The sequence below is a fragment of the Hemiscyllium ocellatum genome, chromosome 9 (assembly GCF_020745735.1).
Source record: "Hemiscyllium ocellatum isolate sHemOce1 chromosome 9, sHemOce1.pat.X.cur, whole genome shotgun sequence".
Taxonomy (NCBI): Eukaryota; Metazoa; Chordata; class Chondrichthyes; order Orectolobiformes; family Hemiscylliidae; genus Hemiscyllium; species Hemiscyllium ocellatum.
In genome coordinates this window covers 63,525,549-63,542,069 of record NC_083409.1, presented here as the reverse complement: position 1 = coordinate 63,542,069, position 16,521 = coordinate 63,525,549, and the positions used below count along the sequence as shown (strand labels likewise).

General features: G+C 40.9%; 1 protein-coding gene across 1 annotated transcript in view; it reads left to right on the top strand.

Annotated features, from left to right (window-relative positions):
• Nucleotides 1–16,521, top strand: part of scp2a (sterol carrier protein 2a) — a 76,338-nt gene that overhangs the window by 16,601 nt on the left and 43,216 nt on the right. The window contains exons 8-11 of the mRNA XM_060829794.1: nucleotides 1,431–1,517; nucleotides 2,959–3,109; nucleotides 9,455–9,602; nucleotides 12,024–12,131. Of these exons, the coding sequence (XP_060685777.1) occupies nucleotides 1,431–1,517; nucleotides 2,959–3,109; nucleotides 9,455–9,602; nucleotides 12,024–12,131 (494 nt within the window). The remainder of the gene's footprint in view (nucleotides 1–1,430; nucleotides 1,518–2,958; nucleotides 3,110–9,454; nucleotides 9,603–12,023; nucleotides 12,132–16,521) is intronic.

Below are 16,521 nucleotides of genomic sequence, written 5' to 3'. Positions count from 1 at the left end.
TGAGTTGGTACAATCCTTGTTTAAAGGGCCATGTCTGGATCATTTTATCTCTGAGGAAGGGGTGAAATAGAGTCAGGCATCTCAACCCCAGAAACAAAGTAACTTGAGGCTGTATAGAATGCCCACCTTGGTTATTTGGACTTTTCCCTAGTTGCTTTAGAAATTGCTAAGCCCTCAAATGTCATCATATACTTATCACCCACTCCCATTACTTCTCCAAGCCAATTCATATTCTTAGCCAGGTTCATAACCACTCATCCAGTCTTCCCACTATGGATGGAATTCAGGAACAATGTGAAGGTGAAAAATAAGGTAGACTTCAACAAACTGTTAGAACTCTTCTTTGCACACAATGGTACAGAAAATAGTTTCTATTCGTGAAACCTCTTCAAAGATTAATTTCCCATAAATTGTTCAATTTGTTCTTACAATGAAGTGATATTCTGTAACCAGATGAGACAGCGAATTCTTTAACACCATCTTAATATTGTCAATCAAAATGTGAATTCAGCAAATTCAACCCCCCAACCACCCCCAAAGAAAACTTGTAATATTGTAAGTTATGAAATTTAATCAAGTAGTCAGCCAGACCTCAGTTGTGATAATAGCCGTTAAGAAATGTCAACAAAAAGCTATGGAATCTACAGGAACAGATGATTTTTTTTTCTCTCTCTCAGTTACATCAGATGGTCTGTGAGAAAGCAGATCAATAATGTTATGTTTCAAACTCTGACAGCTTCAGTCTTTTTTATGTTTAACGGGCTGAGGATTTAAAAGTCTTCAGATCATGATATTTAATTGACCTCCCATGCCTTTGAAAAATGTTTACGTACACTTTAAATTTGTAATTCCTATGTCATTTCTCAAGGTCCTTGGAACAGTAACAATTCACTCAGCACCAATTTCAAGTGCTAACTTTGGAACTTTTGGCAGAGATTCACAATCCACTGTTTGCCCCTCTCAGACAATTGGCTCCTGTCAGAAATGGATGTGCAACGTCCACAACCAGATCCTCCTAGAAAATTCAAAAATCTCTGGAGTTGGCCCCACTCTGAAAATCTAGTCCCAAATTCCTTTTGCTTTTCATCCTTGCTTCCCTCTTGCTGCAGAAACCGGGGAATTGTTGTTTTCCTTTGCCGGAGCCCTTCAGTGTTCATGAACTCCATGATAGATGGAACAAAAGTAAGCTGCAACAAATAGCAATAAGATAAAGCATATGTACATTCAGATTTTTGAAAATATGTTTTACAATTCACCAATCAGACTTTCCTGCGCCTCTCTATAGCTGAAAATTTAAACTTTTAAATCATTATAATTCAAAACAAAATTCTACCCCATATATGAGATCATCATGAACTTGGTCAAATGTATAAAAGTGGTATCATCATGATTTCTTTATTCATCGAAATAATTGTAATTCATCTATTTAGATATTCTCAGTTCCAAGATGAGTTCAGTCTTGACCAGGTGATGAAGTCTCGTCCGGTTTTTGAATTTCTGACTCTCCTGCAGTGCTGGTGAGAATGGGATACTTTTTGATTTACTCAAATGTAATTTACCAAGGTGACTTGAGCCATTTGTCTCCTCACTTCTGCTTCATTGGAAGACTGCTGCACGTGTCTCTGGGCCTTTATTCACAGCCTTCCTTGCTTTAGAATATTGAGTAGGCCAGGATTCAACACTGTTCCTTGTCTGTGTTCTCTACAAGGGAAGACAAAGCTGGAGGGCACTATTTGATTTAACTGTACAGGTTATTCTGCTATAATGTGTGTTTCGTTAATGCGAACTTGTAGTGCAATTGATGAATAGGGGACACTGTTTCTAAAGCGCGAACTTTTAAAACATGTTGGCTGTAATGCAGTTATGTCACCAACACTTTAAGCCCTGTTTCTAAAGCGCGATTTTTCTAAAACACGGGGTTGCACAAAAACACAACCATCACATTATAGAAGAACTACCTGTATAGCAGCATCAAAAGTGGAATTAATGGAAAGAGTTGACAGATTCCCTTTACTAAAGGTTATTAGTGAACCAGATGGATTAAGACAACAGTCAATTATAGATTTATGGTGAACATTACTGATATTAGTTTTCAATTTCAGCTTTAATTCATTGAATCTTCTTCGATATGCGTTAAGGATGTTTGAATGTGAAAAATAAGCAAGCTATTGATCATTCGTTGATGCTGGAAGTGTTATTTGGGAGCATATCAAAATGCCATAGAATTTTCAAAGAACCAGTGGCTAAAGCACTATATTTGTAAGGTGCATAAAACACTCCGACTTTGATGCAATGATTATGCTATGTTAGCTGGTCTCAGCTAAACAATGTCATGTAGTTAGGAGAAAGTGAGGACTGCAGATGCTGGAGAGCAGAGTCAAAAAGTTTGGTGGTGGAAAAGAACGTCAAGTCAGGCAGCATCTGAGAAGCAGAAGAATTGACATTTTGGGCACAAGCCCTTCATCAGGAATGACAGTGTAGTTAGCTCTAGTGACAAGTCCTTGTGATGTTGGAAATGGGAAGTGAAATCAAATACCATGCTTTTCTTACCCAGCAACCACTGCACTGTGCACCAGTGTGTGACATTAATCAGTGTTGTTCTTAAGGCTGTGACACTGTTACCCACAGAATGAACACTTGGATAAGACACTGGTAGGATGGCAGCACCTGTTAATTGTTACACTGGTTTGATTCACTACAGGGTTGGGAGAAAATTAAAGTGGAACAAAGCTTTTTTTATTGTTTGCTAATATTGTAATCTTCAAATTAGAATGAGATGGAGCTTTTGCTCTTTTTGTCTTAGATTAGATTAGTTTAGATTCCCTACAGTGTGGAAACAGGCCTTTCGTCCCAACAAGTCCACACCGACCCTCCAAAGAGCAACCCACCCAGACCAATTCCCCTACACTTTATAACATTTTATAAAGTCTTACTTTATAACACTTTACTTTAAAATAGTCCAACATCCGATGGAGCAGGAGCGGCCGTTCTGGCAAGTGAGAAGTTTGTACGGAGACATGGCTTGGAGTCCAAAGCTGTTGAAATTCTTGCCCAGGAAATGATAACTGATTTACCGAGCAGCTTTCAAGAAAATAGCTGCATAAAGGCGGTAAGATTTTTAGTTAAGTCCTATATTAATTATATATGGAAATGTGCCACAGTGTTGTCACTTCATGTGGGTGACTAGGATGGCATACAAGTTTTAAAATAAGCACCAGGATGGTGATATAAGTTATGGTTTTACAAATTGGAGGATAAATTTTTATGGACCCTAATTTTGGGCAGCCTGGTATCTGCTTGCTAGAAGTAGTGAGACCTAAACTATTTTCCCAGCTGGGTGACATTGAATAACATCAGCAAGCTACCAACCTGCAGCAGGAAATTGATCAGTCCTCTTGGAGCCAGAATTGGTGTTCTTGAAGGCACTGGGTGTAAGAGGATTTAAGGATTGTCAGTGGACAATAAGGGGCTGAAATCATTGGCAATGGGAGGGGAACTGGCAATGGAGGATAGGGCAGTGAAGTGTTAGGACCAAGTTACAGTATTGCACTGAAGGACTGGCAATTGGTTTTAATCGATTATGAATTGTGTTTAGTTGTATTTAGGTGGTCAGCATTAACTACAAATTCACTTCTCTTTCCATAAATGTGGACGTTTTGAAAACTGTTGTTGTTGAGTTAACATCTCTAAATTAACAGAGTGTATAGCGATTGTTTCTGATCTGTCCTTTACATCTGTATTGTAGCTGAGCTTATGGATAAGTGTATGCCATAAAGACAGATTAGGATGGGAAAAGATGAAAATTAGCTAACAGTAACCACTAAATTGCCATGAATTAAATTCTTGCCTAGATCACATTTCAGTCAGTAAATACAAGCAACAGATAAGTTTAGAGTGGAACTTTAATTAGGATACTACCCACATCACAAATCTATTATGCTGATTACTACATTTGCTGAAATTTGCTCTAATTCATTTTTTAAATGTCTCATTCATAAGCTATTATTGTTCAAAATGTGGCAGCATAAGAAATAGACTCAATGTGTTTGAGATTATTATTTGTTTTTGGGCGGAATAGCGTGCCTCAATTAAAAACATGATTAGCAATATCTTATATGCTGATGAAGTAATTTTATTTTTGAGAAACATTAGTGAAGGAGACATCATTAATGCAGAGCATCATAACATTCATAAGGAGTGGCAGGTAAGAAAACTAGCCAAGTGAAGAAGTTGACTGTAACTTATGAGGCAATTGAGGTAGACTAGAAGATAGAATATCAAACTTTGATTTTCAGTGGAGAATACAGGAAAGTAAAGAATCTATAGATTAAAGTAGCAATAATCATCCTGTGAGATTAGGTTCAGTTCCTATGCAGACCATTAGGTGGGGATGGCTTATCATGAAAAAAAAATTAACAATGCTGTATACTACACAGCTGCATAGAAAAGAGCAACTGAACCATTACTGCCAAATTTGTCATGTAGTTAAAAGTCCAATGATGTCCATTTTGGAAGTAGCAGGATCATCTTGTGTAAAGGATTGTTGGTCTGCACTTGACTTTCACAGTGCTGTTAATTTCAACTGCATGATAACAATACATTAAAATATACATATTAAAAGAAGAAACATTACTTACCGGTGGTGGTTCAACCAGAGATCAGGAAGCATAGTCTTTTGAAGTAAAGGATAAGTTCAGGACAAACTGTCAGGACAATGATTTACCAGGTTTTGAATAAATAAAACATGTATTTTATTATAGTTTTTTAGAAGTTTTTGTATTTTTGGGCTAAGTTTAGGTGCATACAATTTTGTCCAACTTTTAAAATGCTGAGATGATTATGTTTTTGTAACTATTAAATGTATTCTATTTTTAAAGTCATTTTTGAAGATTCAAGAAGGAGAAAAGAATTCTCTAGGTTATAGTATTGGTGATTTTGCTGGGCTCTGTGAACACTTGCCGGAAGAATGAAAATGTAAACAATAAGAGTGCCCTAACAGAAATCTAAAAGTGATGATAAGAGTATGAGGTGCAGGAATTATGGGGAATTATGGAGCTAGTGATAGAGACAGCCTTAGAGAATGAGAGAACAATGGTAGGCAAAGTCAACAAATTGAAGTTTCTGAGAGCAAATTCCCGCTAGTTGCAAAGAAGGAAATTAGTTAAGGATATGGGTTTTTCAAGACTTGCCTTGAAACTCCTTTCTTTAATTTAAGCTTCTGGTTGCCTCTCATTCTATGTCCTTTTTTGACTAGCCATTTTTTTTTAATTATATATTTTGGTACACTTTTCCACATTTATGAGTGTTAAATAAACTCAAGTTCCTATTATTATTTCAGGTACTTGCAATAAATATTCAGTTAAAAGTGCCCACTAGATATCACATCTAATATTAACTTCTGAGATGACCTCATCCTCACCAACCTGACATTATCAGTAGGAGTGACCACTGCACAGTTCTTCTGGAAAGAAAGCCATCTTCACATTGAAAATACCCGCATGTTGTGTGTTACTACCATGGTGCTAAATGGGACAGACCGAACAGATCTAGCAACTCGAGACTGGGCATCCATGAAGCTGTGTAGGCTATCAACAGCATCAGAATTATTCTCCAATACAATCTGCAATCTCAAGCCCAGCATATCCCCCACTCTACCTTTACCATCAAATCAGGGCATCAAACTTGGTTCAATGGAAAGTGCAGGAAGGCATGCTAGGAAAAGTACCAGGCATACCTAAAAATGAGGTGTCAACCTGGTTAAACTACTAAACAGCCCAAGCAGCAAGTGATAGAGTTAAGCGATCTCAAAACTAACAGATCAGATCTAAGCAGTGCAGTCCTGCCACATCCAGTAGTGAATGGTGGTGGACAATTAATCAACTCACTGGAGGAGGAGGAGACTCCACAAACATCCCCATCCACAATGATGGATGGAAGAGCCCAACACATCAGTGCAAAAGATAAGGCTGAAACATTTGCAGCAATCAATCTCAATCTCCTCCAGTAGTCCTCAGCATCACAGATGCCAGATTGGATTCACTCTGTGATATCACGGAACAGTTGGAGGCACTGGATACTGCAAAGACTATGGGCCCTGACAACATTTTGGCAATAGTACTGAAAACTTGTGCTACAAAACTTGCCACTCTCCTAGCCATGCTCTTCTAATACAATTACAATGCTGGCATCTACCCAACTATGTGAAAAAGTTGCCCAGGTATATCCTGTACATACAAAGCAGGCCAACTCTAACCCACCCTGTTACCACCCTATCAGTCTACTCTCGATTATTAGTAAAGTGATGGAAGGTGTCACCAACAGTGCTATCAAGCAGCTCCTACTCAGTTTAGGTTCTGCCAGGGCCACTTAACTTCTGGCCTCATTACCGCCTTGGTTCAAAGATGGACTAAATAAATGAATTGCAGAGATGAGGAGAGAGTGACAGCCTTTGATATTCAGTCAAGTGTGGCCTGGTTGTCAAGGAGCCTTAGCAATATTGGAATAATGGGTATCAGATGGCAAACTCACTACTGGTTAGAATCCTAATGGGCACATAGGAAGACAGTTGTGGTTTTTGGAGGCCACTTGTCTCATCTCTGCAAGAGTTCCCCAGGGCAGTGTCCTAGTCCAGCCATCTTCAGCTACTTCATCAATACCCTCTTTCCATTATAACTTCACCAATGATTGCACGATGTTCAGCACCTTTCACAACTTGTCAGATACTGAAACAGTCCATGTTCAGGTGCAACTAGATCTGGGCAATATTCAGGCTTGGGCTGATAAATGGCAAGTAACATTTACAGCATACAAATGCCAGGCAATGTCCATCTCTAATGAGAGACAATCTAACTGCAGCACCTTGATATTCAATGGTGTTACCATCACTGAATCCCCCCATCAACATAATTGACCAGAAACTCAACTGGACTTAGTACGTAAATAGAGTGGCTAATAAAGCAAATCAGAGGCTAGGAATACTATGGTGAATAACTCCTTCATGCGTCCCAAATGCCTGCCCACAATCGACAAGGCACAAGTCAAGAGTGTGATGGAATACGCCTCACTTATCTGGATGAGTACAGCTCTGACAACACTCAAGAAGATTGAAATCAGCCAGGACAAAGCAGTCTGCTTGATTGGAACCACATCCACAAGCATCGACTTTCTTCACACTGATGCTCAGCTTCTTCCAAACCCACGACCACTTCCACCTAGAAGGACAAGGACAGCAGATATATGGGAACTTCATCTCCTCTAAGCATCTCACTATCCTGACTTGGAAATACATTACCGTTCCTTTGTTGTCACTAGATCAAAATCCTGGAATGTTCTCTTTAAGGGCACAATGGGCCAACCTACAGCACGAGGGCTGTAGCAGTTCAAGAAGGCAGCTCACCACCACCTTCTCAAGAGCAACTAGGGACAGGCAATAAGTGCTGGTCCAGTATGTAATGCCCATGTTAAAAAAGTTGTCATTAGCATGTTATTTGCTTTGGGATGACAGCATTGTTGTCAAGGCAAGCATTTATTGCCACCTCTAATTACCCTTCAGGAGGTATGTTATTCTTAATTGCTTAAAGTTTGTAAAGTCTTTATTTTGAGTTTGCTTGTAAGGACAATCGTACAGTGGCCCAGAGCAGAAGGGCCCTAGAAGAAACAAACGACAGGATGGGTAGTAAAAAAAGTAATAGTCAGAGAACTAGAGGACAAGAATCAAAAAGAGCACATTGCAAAATAATGTGAACAGGACTAAGAATGTTTTTTAAAAAAGCCTGAAGGCCTTGTGTCTTAGTGTATGGCGCATTGTCAGTAAACTGAATTAGTCACGTAGATAGATATAAAAGAGTATGGTGTATTTGGGATATTGGAGACACACATGCAGGATTCCCAGGGATGGAAACTGAAGATCCAGCGGTATTTAGTACTTCTTTTGGAAGGACATTCTTTTTAAAAAAAACAGGAAGTAGAGTAACATTGATGATTAAAGACAAAATTCATGCAATATTGAAGAAGGATATTATTGCCAATCAAGTCGAATCTTTACCGGTAGATCTTAGAAACACCAAGGGGCAGAAAATATAGGGGGGTTTGTATATAGATCTTCAAACTGTAACTGTAATTTTATTGGATTAGCTGCATACTGGTCCACAGGATGATCAAAATGGGAACATTTTGTATTCAAGCAAGATTCGTATAAATGTTGAAGAGATTGGAACGTTATTGCCTTATCCATAAATTTGTGTTTGAATGGAAGTAGTTGGTGTAATGAGGCATTAGTGAAATTAATGCACTTCACAGACACAGAGCCAAGTAAAGCTTCTTGAGATTATAGAAGGATGGCACCAGACTCCAGAATATACAAACAGCTGCTGCACGTAATCTTTTAGGCCTAATGACAAAAGGAAGATTATTATTGAGAGCATATTCATTATATTAATAGTAGGCTTTACCCCTCTTTTTTACAGAAACTTGGTACAGATTGTTTCTTGTTAGCTCACTGTATTTTTGGTCCCAAATGTGGAGTTATCTGTAAATGCCTAAAACAATGTTATTTTGATCAGTTATTATGTATGAATATACCAATTGCTGAAACACGTGGTTAAATGTAGTATCAGACAATTGACAAAGTCATTAATTCGGATTCTGGACTGTGCTAATTCTATCAGCACACATTGTTAAGCCAATGACATCTGCACTGACTCCACCACAATCAATCAATAGATATCATAGGTAAACCCAAGTCCTTTTGTAGGTGACTTGGCCACTGGGACATGATCTCCTGGGCATCCAAACCCACACTACAAGGATATGTGTAAGCTGGATATGAAGATGCTGAACATTAAAACTGACAAATGGGATACAGTTGATGGTAGCTGTGACTTCTGTTGACTGGCTGTTTTGAAGGGTTTTGGAAGATGAGCAGAAATGAGAAACCAATCTAGCAGGGAAGAGAACTCTGAGAAAACTGACCAAAATATGCACCTTCTCAGCTCATAGTTTCTGAGGCAGAAAATGACAACCAGGTCAGAGCAGGAGTCCAAAGACAACACCGGGTGATACTTAACACGGAATTGATTACTGTGATGCCAACCATTGTCTAGACAGTGCATGAGACAAGTGAGGTGAGGAGGTGAGCTTTACACTGAAGAGAGAAATGTCATTTTATATTTCTTTATCCACTCTGCACACTGAACTGTTTAGGTGCTTGGGTCTCAGGGTGGTGTCAGGGCTATGATGTTCGGGTTAGCACCCATGGATTAAAGAGGAGAAATGATTAGGCGATAGAATTGGCCAAAGTGTTAAGTAGTCTGTTTTACATTCCTTGCCTTAGATTACATTGCAGAAATTTCTGATGGAGCAAAGTAACAGTACTAATCACTGCCTCAGCATAGGGCAGTAGATTAGAGAGGAAGAGAGAAAATTAAAGAGACCTAAATTTATTTTCATTTTGCAGGTTGGATTCGACATGACCAAAGAAGCAGCAAGGAAGTGTTTTCAGGAAGCTGGTCTCGGGCCTAACGATGTAGACGTCATTGAGCTTCATGACTGCTTCTCACCAAATGAGCTCATTACTTATGAAGCTCTTGGACTTTGTCCTGAAGGTAATTGTTGCGTTCAGTTAATTATGAAGCATTTTATCCAAAACATCAGACTTCTCCATCTCCTGATGCTGCCTGGCTTGCTGTACTCTTCCAGTTTCCTGCTTATCTACTTTGGATTCCAGCATCTGCAGTTTTTTTGTCTCTTCAGTTAGTTCTTTCCTTGCATTGTAAATTAACTTGAAATGGTTCCATTACTGATTTATTCCTCCCACAAACCATTGGGTTCTAAAGAAAAGGAATTGTTCACTAAATAAATGGTGATTGGAGGTTTATTAAATAATATAATGTCTGTTTACAGGAATATTATAACATCCGCTTGTGCATAACAGATATTAATGTTATTTGAGCAATTTTTTTTTCTTTTCTTGCCTATTTTCTTGAAGTGTCTTGATTGATGTAACCTTGTAACCACTCTTGTTACACCAGAAGGGTATTTTACTTAGAACTGGCGAAATCAGAGTTTGGATTCAAACATTTATATAATGAAGAAGTCAGTCTACCAATAGCAATACTGAGTGGGATCAGTATTATCATCTAGGCAACCATTAAAAAGGTGAATAGTTTATTACTTGAAAGGGAAGAATATTCCAGGTTGTATGGAGGAGACAAAAGAATGGCATAAAATGAAAGGCTAATTTGGAGAGCCAGTAGTTATTCCTTAGAATCAAACCTTCCCTTTGCATGTGGTGTGAAGAACCTGCCACTTCATTGATTTTACAGATTCTATAATCTCTTCATGAAGTATCTTTAAATTTTACCCCAACCCCCCCCCCAAGATTATTGACTTAAATAAAAATAGAAGTTGCTGGAAAAGCTAAGCAGGTCTGGCAGCATCTGTGAAGAGAAATCAGAATTAACATTTCTGAGGAAGAGTCATAGAGATGTACAGCGTGGAAATGGACCCTTCAGTCCAACCTGTCCATGCCGACCAGATATCCCAACCCAATCTAGTCCCGGAGCCAAAACATTAACTCTGATTTCTCTTCACAGATGCTGCCAGAGCTGCTGAACTTTTCCAGCAACTTCTGTTTTGTTTCTGATTTATAGAATCTGCAGTTCTTTCAGGTTTTATTATTGATTCAAAATGAACAAGCTCATGATTCACTTTTAGTCATACTTTGACATGTGTTCCTGGGAGACAGTTGACAGCTTTACATTAGCCTGGCATTTCTTATACCTAAAATCTGGTTCTATTTGCCTTTTTTTAAAAACTAATATTTCCGTGTATTATGTTAATATGTACCCATATACAGTATGTTTGAAACTGTCTTAAAGGAATTTTACACATCCCGTGAAGACCTTCAAGTATAATTGCCATTCAACCCATTAATCTAAGTTGGTTCAAATTCTATTTTATCTGTGCACCAACCAGTTTTGCCATTCATCCTTCTGTTGAAGATCAGTAAATACTCTTCATTTATATAATTTTCCATTTGTAGTTTCTCTGACTCCTGACTGGATAATTTACACCACATTATATCAAATTGAACCACACAGAATAGATGTATCCAGGTTTGATTCTGTATTAGGAGAAAGTGAGGACTGCAGATGCTAGAGATCAGAGCTGAAAATGTGTTGATGCTGCCTGACCTGCCGCGCTTTTCCAGCAACACATTTTCTGCCTTGATTCTGTGTTAGCCAGTCTCATTATGGTGAAACTGTAATAATTTGCTCTTGTCTTCTCAGCCAAAGAGGTAGAAGGCCAACCTGAGTTTGCATTCCTGATTGTTGATGTACAACTTGAATTAGGAGAAGGCATATTTGAAGATATAGAGGGCTGAATTCCTCTTGGCTAAGAAGGCAACTGCCTTAAAAATATGTGATAGCATTCAACTTGTGAGAAAGTCCTTTAAATTTAGTTATTGGCACTCTGATAAGTCAGGTAAAAACAAGGACTGCAGATGCTGGAAACCAGACTCTAGATTAGAGTGGAGCTAGAAATGCACAGCAGGTCAGGCAGCATCCGAGGAGCAGGAAAATCAACGTTTCGGGCAAAAGCCCTTCATCAGGAATAGAGGCAGGTTACCTGCAGAGTGGAGAGAGGCTCTGCAGGCATCCTGACTCTATTCCTGATGAAGGGCTTTTGCCCGAAACGTCGATTTTCCTGCTCCTCGGATGCTGCCTGACCTGCTTTGCTTTTCCAGCACCACTCTAATCTAAACACTGATACATCAGTCAAAAGTGAATTACTATTTGTAGGAGACAAGAATAAGGGAAGAAATTTTAAATGGCTATTCAAAACTTTTTTCAGATTTTACTAAAATTGAATCTGTAAATTTGGTTGAATCACTGAAATGAAATGTAAAAACAGAATATCTGAATTTTACATAATTTTCACCAGGTATCTTTGACTCTGAAAATGTTTCCCACGTTATAAATTAATATATTAATACTTTTGCTGATTGATGTTTGTTCTCCTAGGTAAAGCTGCAGAGTTGATTGACAAAGGAGATAATACATATGGTGGAAAATGGGTCATAAATCCAAGTGGTGGACTGATATCAAAAGGACATCCACTAGGTGCTACAGGTATTCCTATGTTTATATTACACACATTGGCCTGCAATATTACTGCAGATTAAGAGTGACTAACCTGAACAATATGCAAGAAAGGAAGAAAGCAAGGACTGCAGATGATGGAGATCAGAGTTGAGAGTGTGGTGCTGGAAAAGCGCAGCAGGTCAGGCAGCATCTGAGGACCAGGAGAATCGACATTTCAAGCATAAGCCCTTCATCAGGAATGAGGCTTGTGAGCCGGGGGTGCTGAGAGATAAATAGGAGAGGATTGGGGTTGGGGGGGAAGGTAGCTGAAAATGCAATAGGCAGATGAAGGTGATAGGTTGGAGAAGGGGGGGAGCGGGTAGTTGGGAAAGGTGGTGGACTGTTCAGGAGTTGGAGTTGGAGAGTTGGAGACTTAGGACTGGGGTAATGTGGGGGTAGGGGGAGGCGTGGGGTAGCAAATGAGGAAACTGGTGAAGTACACATTAATCCTATCTGGCTGCAGGGTCCCAAGGCAGAATATGAGGCGTTCTTACTCCAGCCATCAGGTGGTAATGGTTTGCCAGTGGAGGAGGCCCAGGAATATATGTCCTTGATGGAGTGGGAGGGGTTTTTGAAGTATTCAGCCACGGGCAGTGGGGTTGGTTGTTGCAGGTGTCCCAGAGATGTTTTTTTTTAAATGATCTGCAAGTAGGCGTCCTACCTCCCTGATATAGAGGAGACCACATCGGATGCAACGGATATAATAGATGACATTGGTAGAGGTACAGATAAATTTCTGTTGAATGTGAAAGGATCCTTTGGGGCCTTGTACGGAGGTGAGGTGAGTGATGTGGGCGCAGGTTTTACACTGCAGTGGCAGGGAAAGGTACTAGGAGTAGAGAGTGGGCTGGTGGGGGAGCATGGACCTGACGAGGGACTGACAGAGAGAATGGTCTCTTTGGAATGCTGAAAGGGGTAGGGAGGGAAATATATATCTGGTGGTGGAGTCCATTTGTAAGTGGCAGAAGTGGAGGAGGATGACGCGATGTATGCGGAGTTTGGTGGGGTGCAAGGTGAAGACCGGGGCGGGGTTCTGTCCTTGTTGCATTGGGTGGGGTGGGTCGAAGGGCGGTGATGTGGGAAATGGAGGAGATGTGCTGGAGGGCATCACCAACCACTTGGGAAGGGAAATTGTGTACTTCGAAGAAGGAGGCCATCTGGGACTTTCTAAGGTGGAATTGGTCATCCTGGGAACAGATGCAGTGGAGGCAGAAGAATTGGGAATAAGGGATAATGTTTTTACAGGAGGCAGGGTGGGAGGAGGTGTAGTCTAGATAGCTGTGGGAGTTGGTGGGCTTATAGTAGATGTCCATGGTTAGTCGGTTGCTAGAGATGGAGAGGTCCAGGAAGGTGAGGGAGGTGTCTGAGATAGTCCAGGTGAATTTGAGGTCAGGATGGAAGGTGTTGCTAAAGTTAATGAACTGTACAACCTCCTCGTGGGAGCATGAGATAGCACCGATGCAGTCATCAATATAGCAAAGGAACGATGTAACTGCGGAAGATGGATTGTTCCACATACCTGCCAAACAGGCAGGCATAGCTAGGTCCCATGCGGTGCCCATGGCTACCCATTTGGTTTGGAGGATTGGAAGATGTTGTTGAGGGTGAGGACAGTTCAGCAGGCAGATGAGGGTGTTGGTCAAAGGGTATTGGTTGGGATGGCGTGAGAGGAAGAAGCGGAGGACTTGGAGGCCTTCGTTCTGGCAGATCGATGTGTACAGGAATGTCCATGGTGAACCTGAGACGTTGGGGGCTGGGGAAATGAAAATCTTGGAGGAGGAGAAGGGTGTGGATGATGTTCCGAACGTAGTTGGGGAGTTCCTGGACTAAGTGGGATAGGATGGTGTCAAGGTAGGCAGGGATGAGTTCAGTGGGACAGGCACAGGCTGAGACAATGGATTGACTGGGGACCTTCCACATCCAACAGAAATTTACTTGTATCTCTACCAATGTCATCTACTGTATTCGTTGCACCCGACATGGTCTCCTCAACATCGAGGAGAAAGGACGGCTTCTTGCGGATCATTTCAGAGAACATTTCTGGGACACCCGCACCCACCAACCCGACTGGCCCATGGCTGAACACTTCAACTCCCCCTCCCACTCCACGAAGGACATGCAGGTCCTTGGTCTCCTCCACCACCAAACCGTTACCACCTGATGCCTGGAGAAAAAACGCTTTATATTCTACCTACAACCTCACAGGATAAAAGTGGGTTTCAGCAGTTTCCTGATTTCCCCCCTCCCCCCACATTATCCCAATCCCAAGCCTCCAACTCGACACCGCCCTCCTGATTTGTCCATCCCCTTTCCCATCTATTCACTCCACCCCTCTCTGACGTATCACCATCTCCCTCACCTTCATCTACCTATCGCTTTCTCAGCTACCTTCCTCCTAAACCCACCCCCCTCCCATTTATCTCTCAGTCCCCGGCCCACAGGCCTCATTTCTGATGAAGGGTTAATGCCGGAAATGTCACAATTCTCCTGCTCCTCTGATGTTGCCTGACCAGCTGTGCTTTTCCAGCACCACACTCTTGACGATATGCAAGAAAGACAGGAAATAGGACACACCAGTTCTATCCTTTCAGCCATTCTAATGTGAAGTGTAGAACGGAAAATGTAGGAGCTTGGAAGCAGATCACGGCAGAGTAAATAATTTCCACTCCCCAAATTGTTGTTTCAGCATACTACGGCTTAATAATACAATTCAGCAAGAAAATATTGCACACAAGTTACACTAATTAGTTCGCTCTTTATTGTGCAGAATCATTTAATTCATGAAAGGACTACAATGTGCTTGACTCCTTGCTACTATGAAGTGTCTTCTATGTTTACATGAATAATTCTTTAGTATTGATACTGCAGGTGAGCAACTAAGTATGCAAGTAATGTAAAAATCATAGTTGTGACTTTGATTGACCTTATAGATTTGTTCTGAAGATTATATAGTCTCATAAAGCCGAAGCAATAGGTTAAATATGGAAATCCAGACTTTGCTGACAGTGATTCTGCATTCTCCACAGGGTAGACTCTAATGAAGCTTTGAGATAAAAACAATGACTGCAGATGCTGGAAACCAGATTCTGGGTTAGTAGTGCTGGAAGAGCACAGCAGTTCAGGCAGCATCCAAAGTGCAGCGAAATCCTGATTTTTTAATTTTATTCCTGATGAAGGGCTTTTCCCCGAACCATCGATTTCGCTGCACTTTGGATGCTGCCTGAACTGCTGTGCTCTTCCAGCACCACTAATCCAGAATCTAATGAAGCTTTCCCAGGCTAAAATCAGATTTAAATCTCTGAATTAATAAGCTCTTGCACTACTAATCTCATTGATGTGGCGGTGTTGGTGTTTTACTGGGGTGAACAAAGTCAGAAGTCATATGACACCAGGTTACAGTCCAACAAGTTTATTTGAAATGACAAGCTTTTGGAGCACTGCTCCTTTGTCGGGTGAAATGGAGGGAAGCACATAGGAACAGAATTTATATGCAGAGAGACAATGGCAAGATAGTTCCAGGTAACTAAGTGTCAAAAGAAATGAATGTCGATATTCCCTAAGCATGTTAAAGAAACCATCTCCTACAGACCAGCCCTGTGTACACACAGGATCTGCTTAGATGAGAAGGAACACAACGGACACCTATAGATGCTGAAAGATGACCTCATAAGAACGGGATACGATGCTCAACTCATGAATTGCCAGTACCGATGTGTCACAGTAAAAAGCCACAATGACCTCCTCAGAGAACAGACACAGACATGACCAAAGGAATACTGTTTGTCGTCCAGTACTTCCCTGGAACAGAGAAGCTGTCATGTTGAAGGCTGTGGAGAACATGTTGTTGATGATGATGAGCATCTCACCAAGGCTATCCCTATGCCTCCACTTCTTGCCTTCAAACAGCAGCCTGACCTCTAACAGATTATCGTTCCCAGCAAGCTACCAGCCTTCAGGAGAACATTGACCACAACGCTGCACAACCCTGCCATAGCAGCCTCTGCAAAACCTATCGGATCAGCAACATAGATACTACTACCAAATATGGGATCACCATCCACCCCTACATGGTACGTACTCATGTGACTCCCCCAATATTGTCTACCTCATATACTGCAGGAAAGGATGCCCCAAGGCATGGTATATTGGTGAGACCATGCAGAGAGATGACAATGGATGAATCTACACTGCGCAACAATTGTAGGCAGGAGTGTTCCCTCCCAGTCGGGGAACACTTCAGCAGTCAAGAACATTCAGCCTCCAGTTTTCGGGTAAGCATCCCACAAGGTGGCCTTTGAAACACGCAACAATGCTACAGAATCGCTGAGTAGAAACTGATAGCCAAGGTCGGTACCCGTGAGGATGGCCTCAACTGAGG